Raw genomic sequence first — 21048 nt, forward strand, 5'->3', positions numbered from 1 at the left:
GGGGTGGAGAAACCGGGTGTTGTAAAAATAATTGAGGGAAACTCTGTCCTAGAGTCTTATAAGGATAACCAGTTCATCCCATAAACCATACTTTATCATTTTTTTTACCTCCTTAAACTGAAAAGCCCTTGCTTTTAAGTACAAAATTTTGTAAATGGCAAGTGTAAAATCCTTGGTGTTGTATTGCTATGTTTTTGCCACAGCTATTCCTTCAGGTTACTTTAAATTACAAGGTTGCATGAATGTAAATATGCTGCTGTTGGAAGAAAATGTTATATGAGATTTTAACTGGACATGCTTGGTCTGAAAAACCTGACTAGCTTGGTAGTGACTATTGTGTGCTAGTCTTGCAAAATGGGAAGGACTGATTTTTTTAAAAAATGCTGCCAGGGTGGGGGAGAATTTTAAGTGTTAGGGTTGAACAACAGCACCAGCTGTTCATGATTTCCTTTATGAATTGATACAAGAGTCCTAAATTTTACGTGTCTGGTTCAAATTATTGTAGAGTCAATTCCCATTTTGTTCTCTCCAAAATGGGGAACAGTGGCTTAATCTCTGTGAACAGACCAGGGTATTAAGATGATCTTGTCTTACCGTCCTGGCTTATTAACAGATGAGTAAGTCAGCCATGAGTAAGTCAGGGACGCAGGTGGCGCTGTGGGTTAAAGCCTCAGCGCCTAGGGCTTGCCGATCGAAAGGTCGGCGGTTCGAATCCCTGCGGCGGGGTGCGCTCCCGCTGCTCGGTCCCAGCGCCTGCCAACCTAGCAGTTCGAAAGCACCTCCGGGTGCAAGTAGATAAATAGGGACCACTTACCAGCGGGAAGGTAAACGGCGTTTCCGTGTGCGGCTCTGGCTCTGGCTCTGGCTCTGGCCAGAGCAGCGATGTCACGCTGGCCACGTGACCTGGAAGTGTCTCCGGACAGCGCTGGCCCCTGGCCTCTTAAGTGAGATGGGCGCACAACCCCAGAGTCTGTCAAGACTGGCCCGTACGGGCAGGGGTACCTTTACCTTTACCTAAGTCAGCCATGGAAATAAGCCAACAAAGGAAGGTGCTAGCCTGCTACAAATTTAGCACTCTTCATTTCCATGTTGTCCATAGAAGAAAAATCCCATACAGTACTTGGCAGTTCACATGGGAACTTAGACTTCTAACCTCTTGGCAGACTTGCTTTTTGTTTTTTGTTTTTTAAAAGCCTTAAGCAGACTAGATTCCATTTGCCTACTAGTCACAAAGGGTACATTCTTCTTTTTCTGATAGCACAGAGTTCCCTGGTTGGGACATAGGAAAGAACTCTGGGCTTTTCCATGCACAAAGTGATTTAATATAATGCTACCCTCTAGTTTTGTACCAGCAAGGAATGATTGCCCAAAGCTAAATGGAAGAGGGAGAGTTCTTTGCTTAGCCCTGACACTTATTCCCAGATTCATAAGCCATGGTTTTTGAAAGGTTGTCTGAACCTGGTCTGCAGATTGGGCCAGATCTCATTTGCTCCTTCCATGTTAATTGTGGGGGACACCTAGCCAGCACATTTTGTACTAGAATTCAAAATGTAATGCTTGAATCTGCTCTGAATCTAGTCTGTATTCTTAAGTACTTATTTTAAAAGCTTCATTTTAATATGACATGTATGAAGTACTTATCAATTACAGTATATTGCATATAATAAAACCTTTATAAAATCGGTCTGGAGCAGAATAGTAAATATGTATAATTTTCTTGACCTGACAATGTCCAGTGACTTTTCTTGCATACTTAGGCCAACATTTATTTTCCTGTTTTAAGGCCTGTTTAACTTTCAGCTACACATTCCAAATACGTTACTGCCTTTCTTTTCATATAATTACAACAAAACGTGTTTTCTTTATATAGTTTTCTAATATGTAAATTGGCAACATGGTTTAATTTAATCTTCCCCACACATACTTTTCATTCTTGTCTCACACTAGTGATAGATTTGCACTTTATGTAACAAACTGTATATACGGTAATAGTCTTTTTACTTTTCTATTCTGAGTAAAAATAAATTAGCTTTTAAAATAAATTAAATTAGCATTTGTGAAATGTGGTAATTTGACAACTATAGAGAGCTAAAGCTGCTGGCAGCAAAAAAAGTTCTTCTGCAGACAATAGCTCTTTCGTTTCTGAATAATTATGACTCCAGTGTTAAACCACATTCAGAGTAGACTCAATTGTAATCAATTGACTTAAGCTCCTTAATTATAAGTCTTTAGTTTTGTGTTTTTAGTAGTCAGTGTCATCTTACTGTGTTCTGGCATAATTGTGGGGGGAAATATATTTATGAGATGACCACAAGAATCTCATGCCCACAAACGGACCGATCCCTTTTATGGTCTAATTGTTGCAATGCTTACATAAACAGATGTTATGCTCAGGGTCAAAGAACCACATAGCTATTTCTATGTGTCCAATACAACTTTCAGCTTGTGTTGTATGCTCTATGGCAAAACATTTGTGAACAGAGAGAACTTTTGAAAATAACTTTTTTAAAAATAAAATGGCTTAGTGGATGGTATTGTGATTCAACCAGAAAAAAATAGATCTTTTGGTTCTAGCCTGTGGCATGATAGCAGCTTATACATGCCCTCTACACCAGGAAACTGGAACTGGCCACAAGGAAGGGACAAACATTTTTTCCCCTGTATAATGTACGAAATAGCCTTTCCCCCCATTTTTATTTTTTACCTTTTTGACTCTAGTCTTCGGATGAAATTAATAAACCTGTATTGCTAACACTTATTTAACAGACACAGAAAAGCTGTGCTGCAAGAATAATTCCCTTTTTGGAATAACAAATGTTCAAAGTTGGTTGAAGCATGCTATGCATTTGCACCAATTTTTGATTTTTTTAATCATATATATTGAAGAAACTTATTATGTTTTGAAAGTATAAACCAAGACCTTGGTTACAAATGCACATCTCCCAAAATATCATAGAACTGTTATGTTTATACAAATGACATGGAAGAAAACGTGTAACATACAAAAATAGCTATATCCTTTACTGCATTCTTAAAGATTTTACACATATGTTTTTGTAACAACCTTTCCCCCTTTTAACCTGTTTCATTGCAGCTCTTTTAGCTGAACAATCTATTTCCCTGTTCTTCAACTAGTATTTTGTAAAATACCACAGTCACAAATTATTTCAAACTCTTTGTTCTTAGAAAAGCCAGACAACAGAGGAATGTGAACTTGCTGCAGATTTGCTGAGCACGTTCTGGATGACATTGTCCTAGCATTTATTACACTGGGCTTGCAGTTTTCCTTCATCTAAACTGCTGAATAAAATTGCTAGGAGCATACAGTCACTTCCCAAGGAAGTGAATCGAATGTGGAGGCGAGTGCTGTGTGGCATGTGGTTGCACCTGTTGTCACAAGCACCTGTTTGACTAGTTCCTGTGACCTGTGACTGGTAACAGAACTCCATCCTGCTACACCCAGCACTACCTTGTTCCCTTTTTTGAGAAACTCTTCACTATTATATCAAAGTCCACCACTAGATCTTAAAAAGCAATGGCAGGGGATGAGGGTCAGAAAGTCTGCCTGTTCCCTTGTAAGTCACCCCTTTTGTTCCTTAGATCCCCTGCCAAATTTGCAGCATTCAGGGCATGTGAAAAAGAGAATGTTGAATCAAACTGTGGCTTTGCCTGATAGTGCAAACCCCCGCCCCCAGCAGGGTCACCTATGTTCATTACATACTGGATTAGGGCTATTGCAAAGAACATTTAACTGCCTGTATCCCCCCCCCCCCCAAAAAAAAAAAACCACACAAAAAAACCTATTAACAGCAGGGGCAGCACCAGCAGCATATTGCTCTGCACGGATGCTTCTTTCGATACCTTGCCGCCAGCCTGAATTTCTCTGTTGTCGTCTGAACATAGTCCTGAGTTTTGACAACTTCCATTTCGATGCTGTCGATCATTTCACCTTGTTCTTCCACCAAAAGTGAGATTTGGACAAAGAGGCCCTTCAAGTCTCTCACCTGGTTCTCCAGATTGACCAGTTCTTTGTGTCTCTGTTCAATCTCAGATAGCTGAGCTTTTGTGATATTGACCTCGGTGAGCAAGTTTTCGTTGAAGATTTCCCATTTTCCTTGCTGAACCATGTCGTTCACTTCTTCCTCGGAGACTTCTTTCCCAGCCACTTCAAGCTGGCGCACAATAAAAGCTTTGCATTTTTCCTGCTTGGCTGTTATGGCGGCGTTGTACAGAAACATGATATTTTGGAAGCGACGGAACAGGACCGCTCGCTGAGCACTCAGAACCCTTATAATGGCAGATGATGAACCATGTTCTTTCTCTGCTTTCTTCACTGTTTTTGACAAGTCGTCCAAGCACTTGCTAATGTGTTCTGCTTGAACCTTTATCCCTTTTGTGATGCTGCACTCCTTTTTAAGTACGCTGAATCTCCTCATGGAAGCCACTAGGCTTTTTTGCTGCTGGCTGAACTTTTGGACGTCTGCTGCCAAATTGTTAATATCATTGTGAAGTTGCTGGATTTCATTCAGGTACCTTTCAGTTATGGGCTCCTTTTCAAAAATGACAGCTGTTTGTTCAAGTTCTTTTTCCTCTGCCACAACACTAGGAGAACGACTGTTTTCTTCTATTAATTGCAGTTCCTTTGCTCGCAATTTAAGCTCTTGAAGGCGGTCTTTCATCTTCTGTAGAGTTTTCTGCGGTTCTGTTCTTTTTAAAACCAGACAGTTGTGTAAACCTAAGGATTAAAAACCACTTTAGTAAGCTGTTGTTTACCCACAGACCTATTACAAGGATGGCAGAAAACCTTTAACGGAGAGGGAGGGGGAGTCAGAAAAATGCAGCAGCATAAGCTACCATAAATAGGTTGCACATAAAGCAAATTTTATTTTTCCCTTAGACATGCTCTTTGAAATACTTGGTCCACCTCAAGATTCTTTGAAATGTGCAGGAAATACACATAATTGTTGACTGTCTAATACTGGTCCAATATTGTACTACATCTTATTATTATTATATTTTGGTGTGATGGGCAGAAAGAAAACTCAAGTGATCTGCAAGGTGACAATATCTTGAAAATTACATATGTAAACATTTTTTTTAAAATCCTAATCATGAATTGGAGAGTTGCATGATCTTTCACTTCTTACCTTCTCTCTCCAGAGCTAACCATGGTGCAGTCTATAAACTTTGCAGAGCTAACTGCTTGGTGTGGTGAAACATTGTACGAAAGTAAACAATAACCATGTCTGGTTAGAATGTACTCTTCTGTATTTATTAATAAATACAACTGTATTTATTAAAGGAATGAAATAGGTAAGATAATTTGTGCAAGAAATTTGCATGGAAATCTGCTAATCATGACTACAAAGTCAGAAACATTACTTCTGCACTTTAAAGGTAAAGGTAAAGGTACCCCTGCCCGTACGGGCCAGTCTTGACAGACTCTGGGGTTGTGCGCCCATCTCACTTAAGAGGCCAGGGGCCAGCGCTGTCCGGAGACACTTCCGGGTCACGTGGCCAGCGTGACATCGCTGCTCTGGCGAGCCAGAGCCGCACACGGAAATGCCGTTTACCTTCCCGCTGGTAAGCGGTCCCTATTTATCTACTTGCACCCGGAGGTGCTTTCGAACTGCTAGGTTGGCAGGCGCTGGGACCGAGCAGCGGGAGCGCACCCCGCCGCAGGGATTCGAACCGCCGACCTTTCGATCGGCAAGTCCTAGGCGCTGAGGCTTTAACCCACAGCGCCACCTCTGTGACATTAAAAACGAAAACAAAAAGCTAGTTTCTTTTTTGGCATGGAAGCAGTCCAGTTATTTTGTACCTCCCAAGAAGAGATACAGCTGTTGCTTCTAAAACCTGAAATGCTTGGTAAACTTAAACAGTCATTACTTCAGTTTGGAGATGGTGGATTATTTATATCAAGGATGGGGAGCCTTTTTCAACCTGGGAGCCACATTTTCCAGGGAATGCATGAGAGGCTTGGGTGGGATGACAGGCAAAAGTAAGTGAAATGATGGCTTGAGACTCTTACCTTTTTGTACATTAGGCTTTGTTGCATCCACGCAACAAACACACACAGGAGCCTACATACTTCACTTTATCCAGGCAAACGAACACAATTCATGGAAGCATTCTAGTCAGGCAAAAGCAACGGAGGGCATGGAGCAGGGCTGGTAAGAAGGGGAGTGGTCTGCAAAGATCCCAAGGGCCAGATAGCGCATGCTGGGGCCCATATTTGCCCCCTGGGCCTGAGATTCCCCACCTCTGCCTTACATAATTTAAATATCTATATCCTCTTTCCACCCAATGGTGCCCAAGGTTGCAAACAAGAAATAAGATAAAACAACCATATGAAGTATAAAACAGCAGATAAAACAGGCAGATAAAAATACAGGTCTTTTAAAAAATAATAAAAACCCAGCCCATTATATTGGAAATTTGGATATTGTAGGGATTTTTTTCATTACACATCTGTAAACAGTGTCTTGAAAGATATACATGCATGCACACACCACTCCCAATTTGAATAACTTTTTTTAAAAAGAAAAGAGTGTCTCAGCCTGTTCAAAGGATCAGGCATTGCCAAAGACATTACCAGAATGTGAGTAGGATTATATATAAAAACTTGTTATTCACAAATGCTTTATTCTGTACTGGACTAAGGGAAGTAATATCAATGTCTCTTTGCTCTTCAGTTTCTACTCTCTGAAGATTCAATAGCTTGTTGATTGCTGACTAAGGATCCAATCCCTTGGGGGATATCTTCTATTCATGTTTTTATTTTAATTTTTATGATCTGATGGTTTCTTCTCCTTTTTCCTCTTCTTCCTCTTCTGCCTTTTTCTCATGCTCTTCTTCTTCTTCTTCATCTATTTCTGATTCATCCTTCGCTCCAGCTCCTTTGTCTTCTCCTTCTTCTCCATCTCCTACTTTTAGGTCCTTGTACCTTCTCAGAAATTTTCCTGTTTCCTCTGGATTCAACAATCTGTGCTTTTTACTTTTGTGAAAAAAAGAAATTCCCTCTGGAAATTCCCATTTGAAGTCAATGTTGTTTTTCTTCAAAATCTGCACCAATGGCTTATATGGCTCTCTTCGTTTTAACAATCTTATCGGTATATCTTTGAAGATGATTATGAAATTTCCTTCTATGTATAATCTTTTCTCTCTGTTTTTCTGCAATATCAAATTTCTCATCTCCCTGTCTTTAAAGGTGATTAAACAGTCTCCTGTAAATTTCCTTGCCTTGGTTGTTCTTACTTTCATTCTAAATGCATTCTGTACCATCTTTGCTACCTCCTCTATTGGTAATTCCATCCATTTAGCCAATTCTGATATCAGCCTCTCCTTAATATTTTCATTCTGTATCTCCAGGACGGCTCTCAGCCTCAGATTCACCTTCCTCTGTCTCAATTCATTCATCGCAATCGCATCTTTAATTTCTTCTTGTGATTTGTTTAATTCCATCATTTCCACCTTAAGCTTTTCTTCTTCCCGTTTTACTTCTTTCAGTTCTAATTTTGTCCTCTTTAAACCTTCCTCAGCAGCTAATGCCCTCTTTGATACCTCTTTTATTTGCCCTTTAAGTACATTGACTGTCTCGTCAATTTTTTTATCCATTTTCCCTATCTTATTATCAACTGATTCCAATTTGGATTCTAAGTTCTTCTCACTTTGTTTAATTTCCGCAAACATCTTCAAAATTTCAGTTCTGAATTCTGACTCTTGTTTAGACCCTTTCCTTTCTGCTGGTGTTCCCCCATCTGCCCCTTTTTTTGCCTGATGTGCCATTTTCAGTTTTTATAATTTATCAAATTAATACAGAATATACAAAAAAACCCCAACAACTCCAGCTTAAATGCTCCAAATTAAATCTTCTCGCCACCAATTAGGCTATTCCATCGAGTATTCGCCTTGGGGGGCCCACCCGGACAAATATAATACGTGTCTTCTTGCCACCAATTAGGCTATCTAATTAGGCTATCTCCAAATGGAATTATGTTCGACTGTAAATTAATTTAAGCCACTAAAGGACATAGACTTCCCACCGGTAAATCCAGATTGTTCTTATAGGGAGAGGTATCTTGTAAATTAATTAAATCCTCCTTTCGCCACCCAATCAACTGTTATATGAGGAAAGAGGATGAAAGATACAAAATAGTCCAGAAAATACCAATATAAAAAAGTATATCCAAATTCCAGAGAGAGATAGAGAAGGAAAAAAAGAAAAAAACAAAGTAGACAAAAATGATCTGCAGCAAACAAGGAGAGAAAATCTTTTCCCCAAGTTTCTATCCAGTTATCCACTCTTTCCCATAATGTACCTAAATATCTAGAGTCCAGAGGTGAGATTCATAAACAAAATAGCAGACTCCCAATGAGAAAAAACAAACAAACAAAAAAGTAAGCGCAGGTCACTTTATAATTTTAGAAAAACACAGGCCGCATTCAGCTGTTATGCTTCAAATCAGAAGTCTTGAAAAACAAGTTGTAATGTTCCATTCCTTCCACTAGAGTTGTATAATGGTTGCCAGTTTCGAAGTTCCAAATTCAAAAGAAAAACACAGAGGAGAGGGTAAAAAGAAAGTCCTTCTCAGTTTCCAATAATAGTGGGCTTATAATAGGGACCAACAATAAAAACCAAATAGTCAAAAAGAAAAAATGAGAGGTTACAGACCGTTTAAATTCTTTTTTCCGCTATTCTGCTGTTCAAACAGAAGCTTTACAATGGAGTCAGAAGTTCCCTTTCCGTTCCACTGCTCTTTGTTCTTTGTTCTCTTAAAAGTGAAAGTAGCTGTTCGCCATTGTTTCTCCCCTCCGCTGCAACGAAGACCTCAAAATGACTGTAATCATTACTTTCTGCTCTCCCTTTTAGCTTTAAAAATACCTTAAAGTTTGTAGCTTCTAAAGATGTTACTTTTTAGAAGAGTTCAGAGAGAGAAGGAAACAGTATCCGCCAGCGGCAACTCATTTTCTTTTTGCTGCTCTGCACACTACGCTGCGTCTGTATTGATTGCAGATGACAGCCGAACTCCGCGCTTTTGCTTTCTGCTCCGAATCCTTCCTTAGTTAATTAACATCAAAATTATAATCCAAATTGGTCTGAAATTCTTCTATTTTGAGAATGAAGCGCTCCTCTTGCAAGCTCGGGGCTTCGCTATTTGGATGCCCTTAGTCCGCTCCACCGTTCTCTTCGCCCTTTTTTAAGGGTTACCTGACGGCCAGGCGGGTTGCTCCTGGCTTCACTGGGCACCTGCTCCTCTGGATAACCTCCCAGAGGTTTAAATTGGGGGCTACTGCGCCCTGTAGCACCCCATTTTATCCAAAATAGCACAGGATTCACCTCGCAGTAAAATCCCCGCTTGCGGGAGAGTCGCGCTCCACCGGAAGTCCGCTCTTCTTTTCATGTTTTTGACATTTGCAAATGAACTGTTCCCAGTAGAATCATAGAATCATAGAGTTGGAAGAGACCACAAGGGCCATCGAGTCCAACCCCCTGCCAAGCAGGAAACACCATCAGAGCACTCCTGACATATGGTTGTCAAGCCTCTGCTTAAAGACCTCCAAAGAAGGAGACTCCACCACACTCCTTGGCAGCAAATTCCACTGTCGAACAGTAGAGTGTGCCCTAACATGCAGTCCCATGGCCCTTTGATAAAACTGTGTATCTCACAGGATTATGCTCCAAATTCCAGCTCTTTTGATGCTTGCTTTTCATTGAAGGGTTTTATTTGTGGAGAGGTGGGTGAGAAAGAAGGAGAAGGTTTATGGCCTTGGAGAGAAAAAGGCAAAAGTCTTCGTAGGCTTTCAGTTTGACTGACCTTTTGGTGCATTGCCTTCATGTTAAGGCTATGCTTGCTGGTTTGGTTCACTCTAATTTTTCTGTTGTTTACCGCATTTCTGTATGCTGCTGTATAATCTATGGTGTCCCTTTATTGTAACTATATCCTGTACCCATATGCTGTGGACTTAACTGTGAAAACTGGATAAGGATTGGGTGGCAAGAGCTGTAGGCTTTGAGCTGTACTCAGTGGAGTACAGCTTTTTCATACATTGGTTCACTCGACATTGCTGCCTGAATACAAACTTCATTTTTTGATGAAGCAGGAGGTTTGATACTCAAAAACCACTTACTATGTTGCTTGGCCAGATCACATAGGACATCTAAAGTAAATGCATTTGCAGTTCTGGTGTCAGGACTTTGCACTCAGTTCGGCTAACACACACTGTGTAATGAGTCTAATGTTTCAGGACCAATGGTAGATTGCTTCCATGCTGAAACAGTTTCCAGTTGTCTCAGTTGGCAATTGTAAACAGTGGAACTTCCCTAAAGTGCTTGGCTCAGGAATAGTTCCCAGATCAGTTAATGATTTGGTTAGAATGCAATACATATTTTAATTTAATAAACTGGGTTTGGCAGCAGTTCTTATCTGACGCCATACAGACTGCCTTTAAGGAAGGTGGTGAGTAAGTATCAGCAATATGGCACCTTGTTGTAAGCATATTAATGAAACCATTTGAGCATCTGAAAATTATATAGCTGGGGTTTATGGCCTGAGATCTGTATTTGTTTGTCATATGATTCTGTGGGAAACACCTAATTCATTGATACAACTGCTGAGTATGTCCTATTAGTCCCTTCTCAAATGTGTTTTTCTCCCTCCTTAATACTGAGGTATAATTTTCTGTGCCTCCTTGTATCATTCTCCTAAAGTGCAATCTCCAATCCCATTTCCTTAGAATACCATGAGTGTTCTGGAACTTAATAGGCAATCATATTTCAGTACCAGTTGTTGGAAACTTGCAGTCTACAAGAAAAATAAGCTGTGTTCTGATAATACATTGCAAAACGCTGTGACTTCTAGAGCAGAAAATTTTATGATGACTTTCTTCAGTAATGTTACAAAACTGCTTGGTACAATTTAGCATATTCTTTTTTTCTTTTTAAATCAGTTTGGTGCATGTAAAAATGAACTGATGTACTAAATTGAGACTTCAGGGTACCAACCTGAAAATATCTCTTAGCACAGTCTAACACATCCCTGGCCAACATTAATTTAGTATGTCTAACCACTTAGTAATTAAGTGGCAGAATGATAGTCTCTATTTTGTCACCTATGGAAAACACTAACTTGGATTGCATTAAACTGAATTAATGTAAAACTGTAATTCTTGAAGCCTTGTTATTACAGTTAAAAATAAAACCTTTAAAAGTTGGCTGTTGCTCATATGCTTTTTAAGAGGCTCAGTACTCCATTGCTACATCTCTCTAGCTGTGAAACACAAGTCTACACAACAAAGAATAGAAAATGGCTGTAATAGACTTTGCACTAGCCTCTTTTGCTTCCAGGAACAATGCAAAACTCTGCTTTTAACTCAATATGATTGCCCTGGTTTTAACTTAGAAAGCCTTGTGCAGTTTGGGATCAGAGTATCTGCCTCCGTATGAATTTGCCTGAGTGTTAAGATCTTCCTCAAGACACTATTCTGTTGGTGCTCCCATTTCCAAAGGTGAAGTGACTAGCAGCTGGGATAGATTTCTTTAAATTTTTGATTAGTGTTATCTAATTCTGGGTGCACTCTTTCTGAAGGCCATCCTTTCCTTTAGGCATCTGGACAAACTATTGTTTTTAATTTTTTTTTAATGACAATTTTTATTTTTATTTTCTCTGTTACTTGCTGTTTTGGCATTTTATCATTCTGCTGCGGTTGCTTTCTAAAAAGTATGCAACATTTTGAGATGTTAGGCTAGTATTCTTTGAATTCATCCCACTGGTGCAAGGACTTCTGCTGTCTCAGTAGAACTTCATCATCATCTCCTCTCCTCTCAGGCCCCCCATCTGCTCTCGAGGATTGGGGGAACCCCTAGAACAGATTTGCTGGCGCACAGGGTGAGGAAAGGAAATGGAAGTTCTATTGCACCAGCAAAAGTCCTTGTGTAGCAACTTCATTGGCCACAACTTTATATTTGCTGCATGCTTTATTGTTCTATTGTAGGCTGCTGGGATATAACAAACTTTAATTTAAATATAAAATGTTTGAAATTGTAAATATATCCTCTCCTACCACTCTATTGCAGTACTGCGCGCGCGCACACACACACACACATTATATATATATATATATATATATATATATATATATATATAATGCCTTGTGAAGATTCTACATTGCTTTTTCTATGGCAGAAGTTTACATTCCCCCTGCCTCAATCTTCTAAAGTCTCAAATAAGGAATAGAATATCTTCATTTTTCAAGAATAGCATTGCCCTTCTATTAAAGATTGTTGGTGTTGGACCAGGGTCAACACATGTATCATTTTTACAACAGCTTTATTATATAACGAAGTATCGGATGAGAGTTGATTATTCCAGAGGTGAGAACCAAATGATACAGGGTGGAGATCACTAAATGAATACTCCCAGAGAAAGGCAGTGTGATTCAGAAATGAGGAGGAGGAGAAGCACTTCGTAATAAGAAACAGCTCATAATGAAACCAGAGCTTCAGTTGCCAATTGGCAGCAACAAACTTGAAAAAACCAGCACCATAAATGTATGCCTTACTTGGAAAGAGCCATAAATAAATTGAGTTAATGTTCTTGGTGACTGGAGAAATCAATTGTATTTGTAACTGCAACTGTACTGTTTGTTGAATAATGTTATGAACAGTTTCATATGGGCTGTGCCAATACTCTTGGAGGTAGGAATTGTTCTCTGCAAGAGTTTTGGTTGTCATTGCAAGACAGATTCTGTGTTGTGAGTTTTGCAGGGCAGGCATGATTTGTTCCCTTGTTGACACTTTCCCTGGTAAACAGGGAGCCTTGAACTGTTTCAGCGGCTTAACAAAATGTCTACTTCTGTATTGGTGAAATACTCTAAGGACTTGGATACCCTGCAGTTGAGCTAGTCATTGAAATCATTACAGTGGTTATTGCACATTTAATCAGGGTAAGAGATACAAAATCTGTTGATAACTTAATTTAATGTTTCCTTTGAGTGTTTGCAGTGTTAACATTGCAGCATTTGTCTAGAACAGTCTTTCCCGAACTGTAGTTTGAGGAACCCTGACATTCTCTAGGAGAATAACAAGAATGGCAGAAAAATATTTCTGAAAGGCGGGTCCCGAATGTATGAAATGCTGCAGGTGTTTTAGAGCTGCAATCTTCAACCTTTTTAGACTTGGGATCCATTGTTTAGCCCCAACAAGGCTTTCCAGAGCTCACTTCTTAATCTTTTAATGTATATTTCTATGGTGGTAATGTTACAGTTGAGACCCACTTTAGGTCATGCTGTGACTCACCATCTGAAGACCAGCATTCTGGAATATGAAGTGACTTTGGGCAACCTGGCAGTGAAGGCTCTTGCCAGCATGCCCTGATTATTATACAATACTCTCTGTTTTGAGGGGAGTTGTTGACGGACAAGTTGGTGTACAAGGCAGTTTCTGAATGCAGAAAATATGAAAAGCCGCTATCTAAATTCAGAGTACAGAAACAGAATATTTTTAAATCACTTGTAAAGCCAGACTTTATAGGAAATTTCTAATGTATCAATGAAAGTGCCATCTGAGGCATTACATTGTGCTAACCCTGCAGCTTGCAGCAGGCAAGTTTAGCTGAACTTTTAAAAAAATCATGTTTTAACCTTTTATAATAATACCCCAGCTTTTTGAGGATTAAGGAAATCCTGGAGTAAAGTTTCATTACATCTGTTATCTGTGAGCACGACCTTTGACTGCAAGCGTTTCCACATACAGTACTCATATTTTTTTTCATAATTGTAAGATGATGTCATTTCTGTCAAATGTACACATACACTCCCTTTCCCATGATTCCTAAAATAAAAGTGCTGAAGTTCTCCAACTGTAATAAAGTCCCCTGAGGCTCTTACAACCTTTTTCTGTTTCCTTGATTCCACACCATATTCAAGTAGGTATATTAAGCATACAAGTAAATAAAACAAGAATCCTTCACGCAGTATTTAGCTTCGTATTCTTAACTTTACAACCACCCACCTCCCAGAATATTGCTTCAAGTATATATTTTGCTGTGAAGCTTCCTCAGTTTTAAAATGAGGAATTTGTACAAAGAATGGTTTTATTGACTTGGAAAATTAAAAATGAACTCTCATCTTTTAAGCTGCTGCTGGCATGCTTCCAAATGAAACGAGTTTGGGTGCATAAAACACGTCTAGCAGATTAGTATTCATGTACCTAAGTAATAAAGCTCTACAAACATATCTATTGGAAATGTTTTCAAACTTTGCAGAGGGCAGACGTCTCCTGTATTCTTAACACATCTTAACATCGGGGGCTTTTAAATTACTCAGTGTTCTACTTTGTATTATTTGATGTAAAATAAAACCGAACTACTTACCTTTTTTAAAAAATCCTGAGTTGCCGGAAGCCTCTTTAGGATCTGGTGCTTCAAGATGCTTTGCAATATCCTTGTGAGGGTAAATAACAGAGCAGGAGTGCGATTTCCATTAAAACAGTTTCTGCTTACTTAATCCTCCTAGACTTTAATGATCATTGGGAAAGTGCATCTTAGAAAGCTGTGGAGTATGAGAGCCTTCACTAGTTACGTTGTACAACAGAGCAAATTGCTTACTTTACGCTTGGGGAATCTGGTTCTGCCTGTTGGAAACCCAGCCTTGCTTTCAAGGCGGGCCATTCTATTCTAATGAGGCAGCACCAGGAAGTGCCGTTGCCTGCCTTCCTCCTTACTGGACTTGCTGGTTTACATTGCAAATGCCTGTTGCTTAATATGATTCTACTCCTAAAAATAAATCCCCTGAACATCGGATACTTGGCATGCAAATAAGATGAATTTTTAGACTATGCATATCAGTGCCATGGATCACAGATAATATAGAGGGGAGGAAATGCTGGGGTCCTCAGAGGCCAACAAGCATGCATAAAGTGCTATCGTGTGAATGTACAGAGTGACTGATCCCTCCCCACTCCATGCCATCCTTTCACATGAGATGCTGTGTGTGTGTGTGTGTGTGTGAGAGAGAGAGAGAGAGAGAGAGAGAGAGAGAGAGAGAACACATAGCGAGATAGAGCGCCAGCCCTTAGGAATAGTATCGTGCAGGCATGAAACACCATACAGAGCTTTTGGTTCTGGCCACTGAAGATACACAAGTTTGAACTCTACTTAAAAATAACTCTTTGAATTTGTGCATTCCTTTTGTTGGAACAATTTACAACAAAACAATAAGCTTGACATTCACCTGCTTCAAAAAAAAATAAAATAGAAGTGTATACTGTGTGTTTTAAGAGTAATTAATACAATGTTATGATTTTCCTTTTCTGATAATTAACCATTATGTGCATCTTATTCCTCTGAGGAGTAATTATTGTAAATGGGCAATATCGGAGACTGTCACTGCCTTCTATTGCACACATAAATTGAGATTTTCTCCTGTTATTGCTTGTCTTGTACGTTTACTAATGTAAACAGTGCTGTTGCATCTTCTCACTTGGTGGCTTTCTTTTTCTTAGGTTAGCAAATAAGCAGGATAAAGAAGGCGCCTTGGCAGAAGCAGATGTAATTGAGTGTTTATCTCTCGAAAAGCTTGTCAATGAGCACAAATGTCTCTGTCAGATTGTAAGTGCATTTTAATAAGATTAATTGTAGGTTCATTTTAATAAGATTGATTAACTTCCTTAAACCTGATGTGTGAGCAGAACTTTGAAACTAGAATTGTGTAATCCCATTGTTCCCATCCACTTTAGGTAAAGGTAAAGGTACCCCTGCCCATACGGGCCAGTCTTGACAGACTCTGGGGTTGTGCGCCCATCTCACTTAAGAGGCCAGGGGCCAGCGCTGTCCGGAGACACTTCCGGGTCACGTGGCCAGCGTGACATTGCTGCTCTGGCGAGCCAGAGTCGCACACGGAAACGCCGTTTACCTTCCCGCTGGTAAGCGGTCCCTATTTATCTACTTGCACCCGGAGGTGCTTTCGAACTGCTAGGTTGGCAGGCGCTGGGACCGAGCAGCGGGAGCGCACCCCGCCGCAGGGATTCGAACCGCCGACCTTTCGATCGGCAAGTCCTAGGCGCTGAGGCTTTAACCCACAGCGCCACCTGCGTCCCTTCCCATCCACTTTACAACCAGCCATTTTCTCTTCTTCTGTGCTCCTGAGCTCTGGTTGTGATTACTGCACCAGTTTTAATAACAGACAGGTAGACTTGCTTCAGCGGCTTAATATCCAGGCTGTAAGGAAATTAAGGCCAAACCCACCCTAGCCTTTGCCACCACTCAAATGCTTTAGGCTACTGTTCCATTGCACTGAATTTAACTGCTGCTCTTGAGCTTTATTAACTTATTTATTTTACAAATGTTGCTAATAAAAGGTGGCGACGGGGTGTGGTGGGGGATCAGTAACCTTTAGAGTAACTGAGTGAAATAGTTTAAGCAATGGCAAATCTTCCCAACATGTCTTTCACGATAAGTTTTATTCCAGGGTTCTGGTATTTGTTGGAACATTTCTATCTGTGGATCTGTGCAGTATGCTGGTATGCACTTACGCCAAACACATGGGAGCGGGGCTAGTAAGCTCAGCCCCACAACCGTCCTCACATGCCCCTTGAATGCGTGGTGGTGTCATCCTTTCTCCCATTTTATTCTTTGACATGGCAGATTCACTTAAGATGACAGCGCTTTAAATTCCATTAACGTTATGCCACATGTGTACTGCTTTAGAAGAACCCTAGTAAAAAAAATTCCAGTGTCTAAATCCTCATTTAAATTGCTCTTGTACCAAATTGCCAAAGTGATCATTTTCCTCATATTTTTGGAATATATATGAGGGCAGCTTCTGGGAAAGCCATTTTTGGAGTGTGTAGGCAAACCTGCACCTGCATCTCTCTGGATTGCAGCCTTTACAGTTCAGTACTGAGATGAATCAAAATGTGTATGAGTTCCAACTGACAAGCACCTGTATAATTGCCAGTGAGTTAGGATCTCTTTGTCCACATTGATAGTAATTTAACAATATAATGCTGCTGATTTTTCTCTTGCATATAGGAACCTTGTTCAGCGATCATGGGCTATGGAAAGAAAATTGACAAATCTATAAAGAAAGGTTTACTCTGGCTGTTACATATTATAGCCAAAGATTTTGATGCCTTACATGAACGAATCCAGAAAGATACCATAGAGCAAAAAGCAGCTGAAGAACAAGAGAAAAGAGAGCGGGCAGAACGAGTGAGGAAGATACGGGAAGAAAGGTATGTTTGTTTTGCTTTATAAGAAGGGACTGTATGAAAGAACACTATTAAGTTTTTTTTTTAAAAAAAATACTTAGTTATTTTAAAAATGTCATTTGTTTAGTTTGAAGTAACATAATAACTTTCATTTATTTATTTTGAAGTAATGTAACAACTTGAAATAACATAATAACGTATATTTACTTAAGAATATTTATTTTGAAATAAATATAATAGCAACCCCAAAGGGAAATAAAAATACTTTACCAAGATATGTAAGTAGTTACATAAAACATTTTTTCTACTGCCTTTCATCATACCATATGTCAGTGTTGTGTACAACATGGAACAACATCGCATCTCAGACAAGTGTAATGTGCACAACCTTGTTTACTGATGTCTTTATGGGTGCCCTGGAGGGAAACAGTCAATGAATCTTCCATGACAATGTTAAAATTACTATTTAACTGAACTAGAAAAGTACATGTGTTGGAGATATCTAAATCATCGAATCATAGAGTTGGAAGGGACCAAGGGTCATCTAGTCCATCCCCCTGCAATGCAGGAATTTCAGCTAAAGCATCCATGACAGATGGCCATCCAACCTCTGCTTAAAAGCCTCCAAGGAAGGAGAGTCCACTGCCTCTCGCGGGAGTCTTGTTTCACTGCCAAACAGCTCTTACTGTCAGAAAGTTTTTTCCGAATGTTTAGTTGGAATCTCCTTTCTTGTAAATTGAAGCCATTGGTTTGAGTCCTACCCTCCAGAGCTGTTAATTGTCGCTTTCCAAGTGTATTGGTAATCATGTGGTAAGGTAAAGGTAAAGGGACCCCTGACCGTTAGGTCCAGTCGTGACCGACTCTGGGGTTGCGGCACTCAACTCGCTTTATTGTCCGAGGGAGCCGGCATACAGCTTCCGGGTCATGTGGCCAGCATGACTAAGGCGCTTCTGAAGAACCAGAGCAGTGCACAGAAACGCCGTTTACCTTCCCACCGGAGCGGTACCTATTTATCTACTTGCACTTTGACGTGCTTTTGAACTGCTCGGTTGGCAGGAGCAGGGACCAAACAACAGGCCCTAACTTCTGATCAGCAAGTCCTAGGCTCAGTGGTTTAACCCACAGCGCCACCCGCGTCCCAATCATGTGGTAGAAGTCGTCAACTACTTTGTCAGAACCTGGAGCATCATTAGAATGAGGCTGTTACAGTGATGCCTGCTGTGGTGGTGCCTGCTGTTCCTTGCAAAATCTTAGGGTTAGGTTCAGGTTCTTACATGCTGTTATTATGATGTGCACAGCATTCTGGAGTAAAACAACCATGAGTGATTTTATTGACGGACCACATGAGGTTTTTGTTTACTTTTTTTAAAAAAAAAATCTGTGTTCATAATTCCTTGCCAATCTTTTCCATTGATTTGTCTTTTATTCAGCACAGGGTGTACTGTCCACACATTAAATGACCATTCTAAAGTACAGCGCTCCAGTATCATTTAATCAGTCCAGATAATAAATGTATTTAAATGTATTGTGCTTCTGTGCAGTTTCTAAACTTTCAAAAGCAGCAGAGAAACATTGTGTTTACACACTGAGCATACAGAGTCCATGTGCTCAAGCATCTGCCTTGCTTGCTTGCTTGCTCTAATGACCAGGTATGGTCATTACATTTAGGCTGCAACATTAACTCTGCTTACCTTGGAATAAGCACCATTCAATTTAGTGGTAGTTGCTTTTGAGTAGACATGATTAGGTTCGCCCTGTAAGCTTGTTTTTGGTAGAAGTTGTAGATGATGTAAGATTGCACAGTATCAAGTTATTTCCATGACTGCATGCATTTGGGAGCACTTTTTCTCATACAGTAAAGCATGTAGAGTAAAGATTAGAGGTAGGCAGCTGCAGAAAATTCTGCATGGTTCATCAAGAGGCGGTAAAAGGCAGATACTTTGCACCAATTTTTTTCACTTCAGGTCAGCATCCTAGAAATGGCTGCTCAGTAGTCTCGTGTTCCTATAGTTTTCTGTTCCTATTCTATGATAAATTAGGTGAAAATAGTACCATGCTTCAGAGAAAGCTTTGTAGACAGAAGTCCAGACAGTGATCTCTTTCCAAACTGAAGCTTTATAACAGAAAAGAGATGTTGATATTTTGATCATAGTAATGACTTGTTTTCCAAATCTCTCTGCTCTCCTCTTTCACTTCTGTCCCCATGATTTCTACAGTTGCTGTCTCTAGGATTGAAAATATATATTTTTTAAAGCAAACAATGGATATACAGTATTACAAGTCTCTGTGGAATTTATGGGAGCATTGTGTTTGCTTTTTCTGGTCATTTTAGTATATGGTGTGCAGAAACATAGATGAGATAATGTAGGAAAGATTAAAAATCCATGTAATAAGTAATTAAGTTACAGTGGATGCAGCATGTACATTGATCATACACCAAATCTCTTATGAAAGTTTTCAAAACTTTAACAAAAAATCAGTATGTTTCTTGTTGCTTGTACCTCTCAGAAAAGTGCTTTGAAATACAGATTTGGTTCCAGCAGAGACTTTCCACTGGAAGAAGTGCATCTAACTGGATCTAACTCACAAGTGTTGTGTACTGAAAACTTTATATGGTTGACAACCATAACCTCCTTTCCTAATTCTCCCCCTTCTCCTACACAAGCCTCTTTGCCACTGTTTTTCCTCTTCTCTCTCCTCCCCACCTTTTCCCTAGCTGCCCCCATGCCTTTATTTTCCTTTTGGTTCCTGACTGTTGTTTGTCTGAATTAAATTGTCCAGAAGCACCACATGGACTACCTCCAAGCTAGTCAAATGATTCCTCTTTATGGAGTGTGCTGTATCAGAGGTTCCCAAACACACTCAACTCCCTTCTATCTATCTTCCTACTCACTGCACCTGGTAAATAAGGCTGCCCTTGTGTGCTTTCAAAGAACAGGCAAGTCTCAAATCATCCCAAATAGGTGCTGCTAACAATACCACAACAACAAAATTGGAGAAACCTGCCATGAGAATCAGGTGGTGGTCTTGTGCGCGGTAAAATCTTTGGAAAATATAGGGATATTGAATTTTATCTTGTTCTGATTTGCACTCAATTTGTTGCCTTAAGGATAGAACAGAATGCATGTTCAAATGCATATTGAAAGCTGGTGGTGCTAATAGCTAAAAGAGTGCGTGCCATCAGCCAGGACATTTCAGAATTGGATCTCATTTCAGCCCCTGCTGGCTGGCCTCAAAAAAGCCAGTGCTCTCACCTTCACATTCGTTCTTTGCAATTTGAGGAATAATACACATTTGTAACAAGGGGTGTTGTAAGGATAACTGACTTAATGTGCATGAGATGCTTTAAACACTTATAATGTGCTAAGGATCATAACCTCAATGGCATTTCCTTTGGAATCGTGTTGATTCAAGATCTTCTGTCTTTCTTTTTTTAAAAAAACAACAATAACAAAGAGATCGGAAAGAGCGAGAAGAAGCAGAACGTGAAGGAAGAAGTGTTCCTAATGAAGATGACACTGAACCAGTAAGAGGCAACCCATTCCAGCCTATATCAGCTGTAATCACTGAGGTATCGGAACATTCGTATGTTTTAAAAAATGTTTTTGATAATTCATATATTTGAGACTGATACTGTTCAATAATTGATATGGATTCTGAGTCAGAGTGTTGATTAGTAGTGATTTTTCCTGCTCAAGCTTCCCCTTAATAGAAAAAGTATTTGGAGTAACACAGCAACTGCCCCTACCAATATCAAGAATCCTAATTAAGTGCTGGTTTGGGTTTGAAAGGATGGTCTAGAAGTCTTAAAAGAGGTACATTACAGTATACATGTTCAA

The 21048-nt window shown here is 39.8% G+C and overlaps 2 protein-coding genes across 6 annotated transcripts in view; one reads left to right on the plus strand and one right to left on the minus strand.

Annotated features, from left to right (window-relative positions):
• The window catches only part of ARL13B (ARF like GTPase 13B), a 42527-nt gene that overhangs the window by 11561 nt on the left and 9918 nt on the right, over positions 1 to 21048 (plus strand). For all 5 annotated transcript variants that reach the window (XM_079974834.1, XM_079974831.1, XM_079974835.1 and 2 more), the window contains exons 5-7: positions 15503 to 15608; positions 17031 to 17233; positions 20666 to 20780. In XM_079974834.1, the coding sequence (XP_079830960.1) occupies positions 15503 to 15608; positions 17031 to 17233; positions 20666 to 20780 (424 nt within the window). The remainder of the gene's footprint in view (positions 1 to 15502; positions 15609 to 17030; positions 17234 to 20665; positions 20781 to 21048) is intronic.
• STX19 (syntaxin 19) lies at positions 2634 to 14960 on the minus strand. The gene is made up of 2 exons (XM_079974721.1): positions 14373 to 14960; positions 2634 to 4735 (listed from the first exon to the last, which is right to left on the minus strand). Exon 2 carries the CDS (start codon positions 4677 to 4679, stop codon positions 3804 to 3806), a length of 876 nt encoding a protein of 291 aa, XP_079830847.1. The 5' UTR covers positions 4680 to 4735; positions 14373 to 14960; the 3' UTR covers positions 2634 to 3803.

This window comes from Podarcis cretensis (assembly GCF_951804945.1).
Source record: "Podarcis cretensis genome assembly, chromosome: 4".
Lineage (NCBI taxonomy): Eukaryota > Metazoa > Chordata > Lepidosauria > Squamata > Lacertidae > Podarcis > Podarcis cretensis.

Coding starts and splice junctions, on each gene's coding strand:
- STX19 (XM_079974721.1), bottom strand. CDS start 4,679: ATGAAAGACCGCCTTCAAGAGCTTAAATTGCGAGCAAAGGAACTGCAA.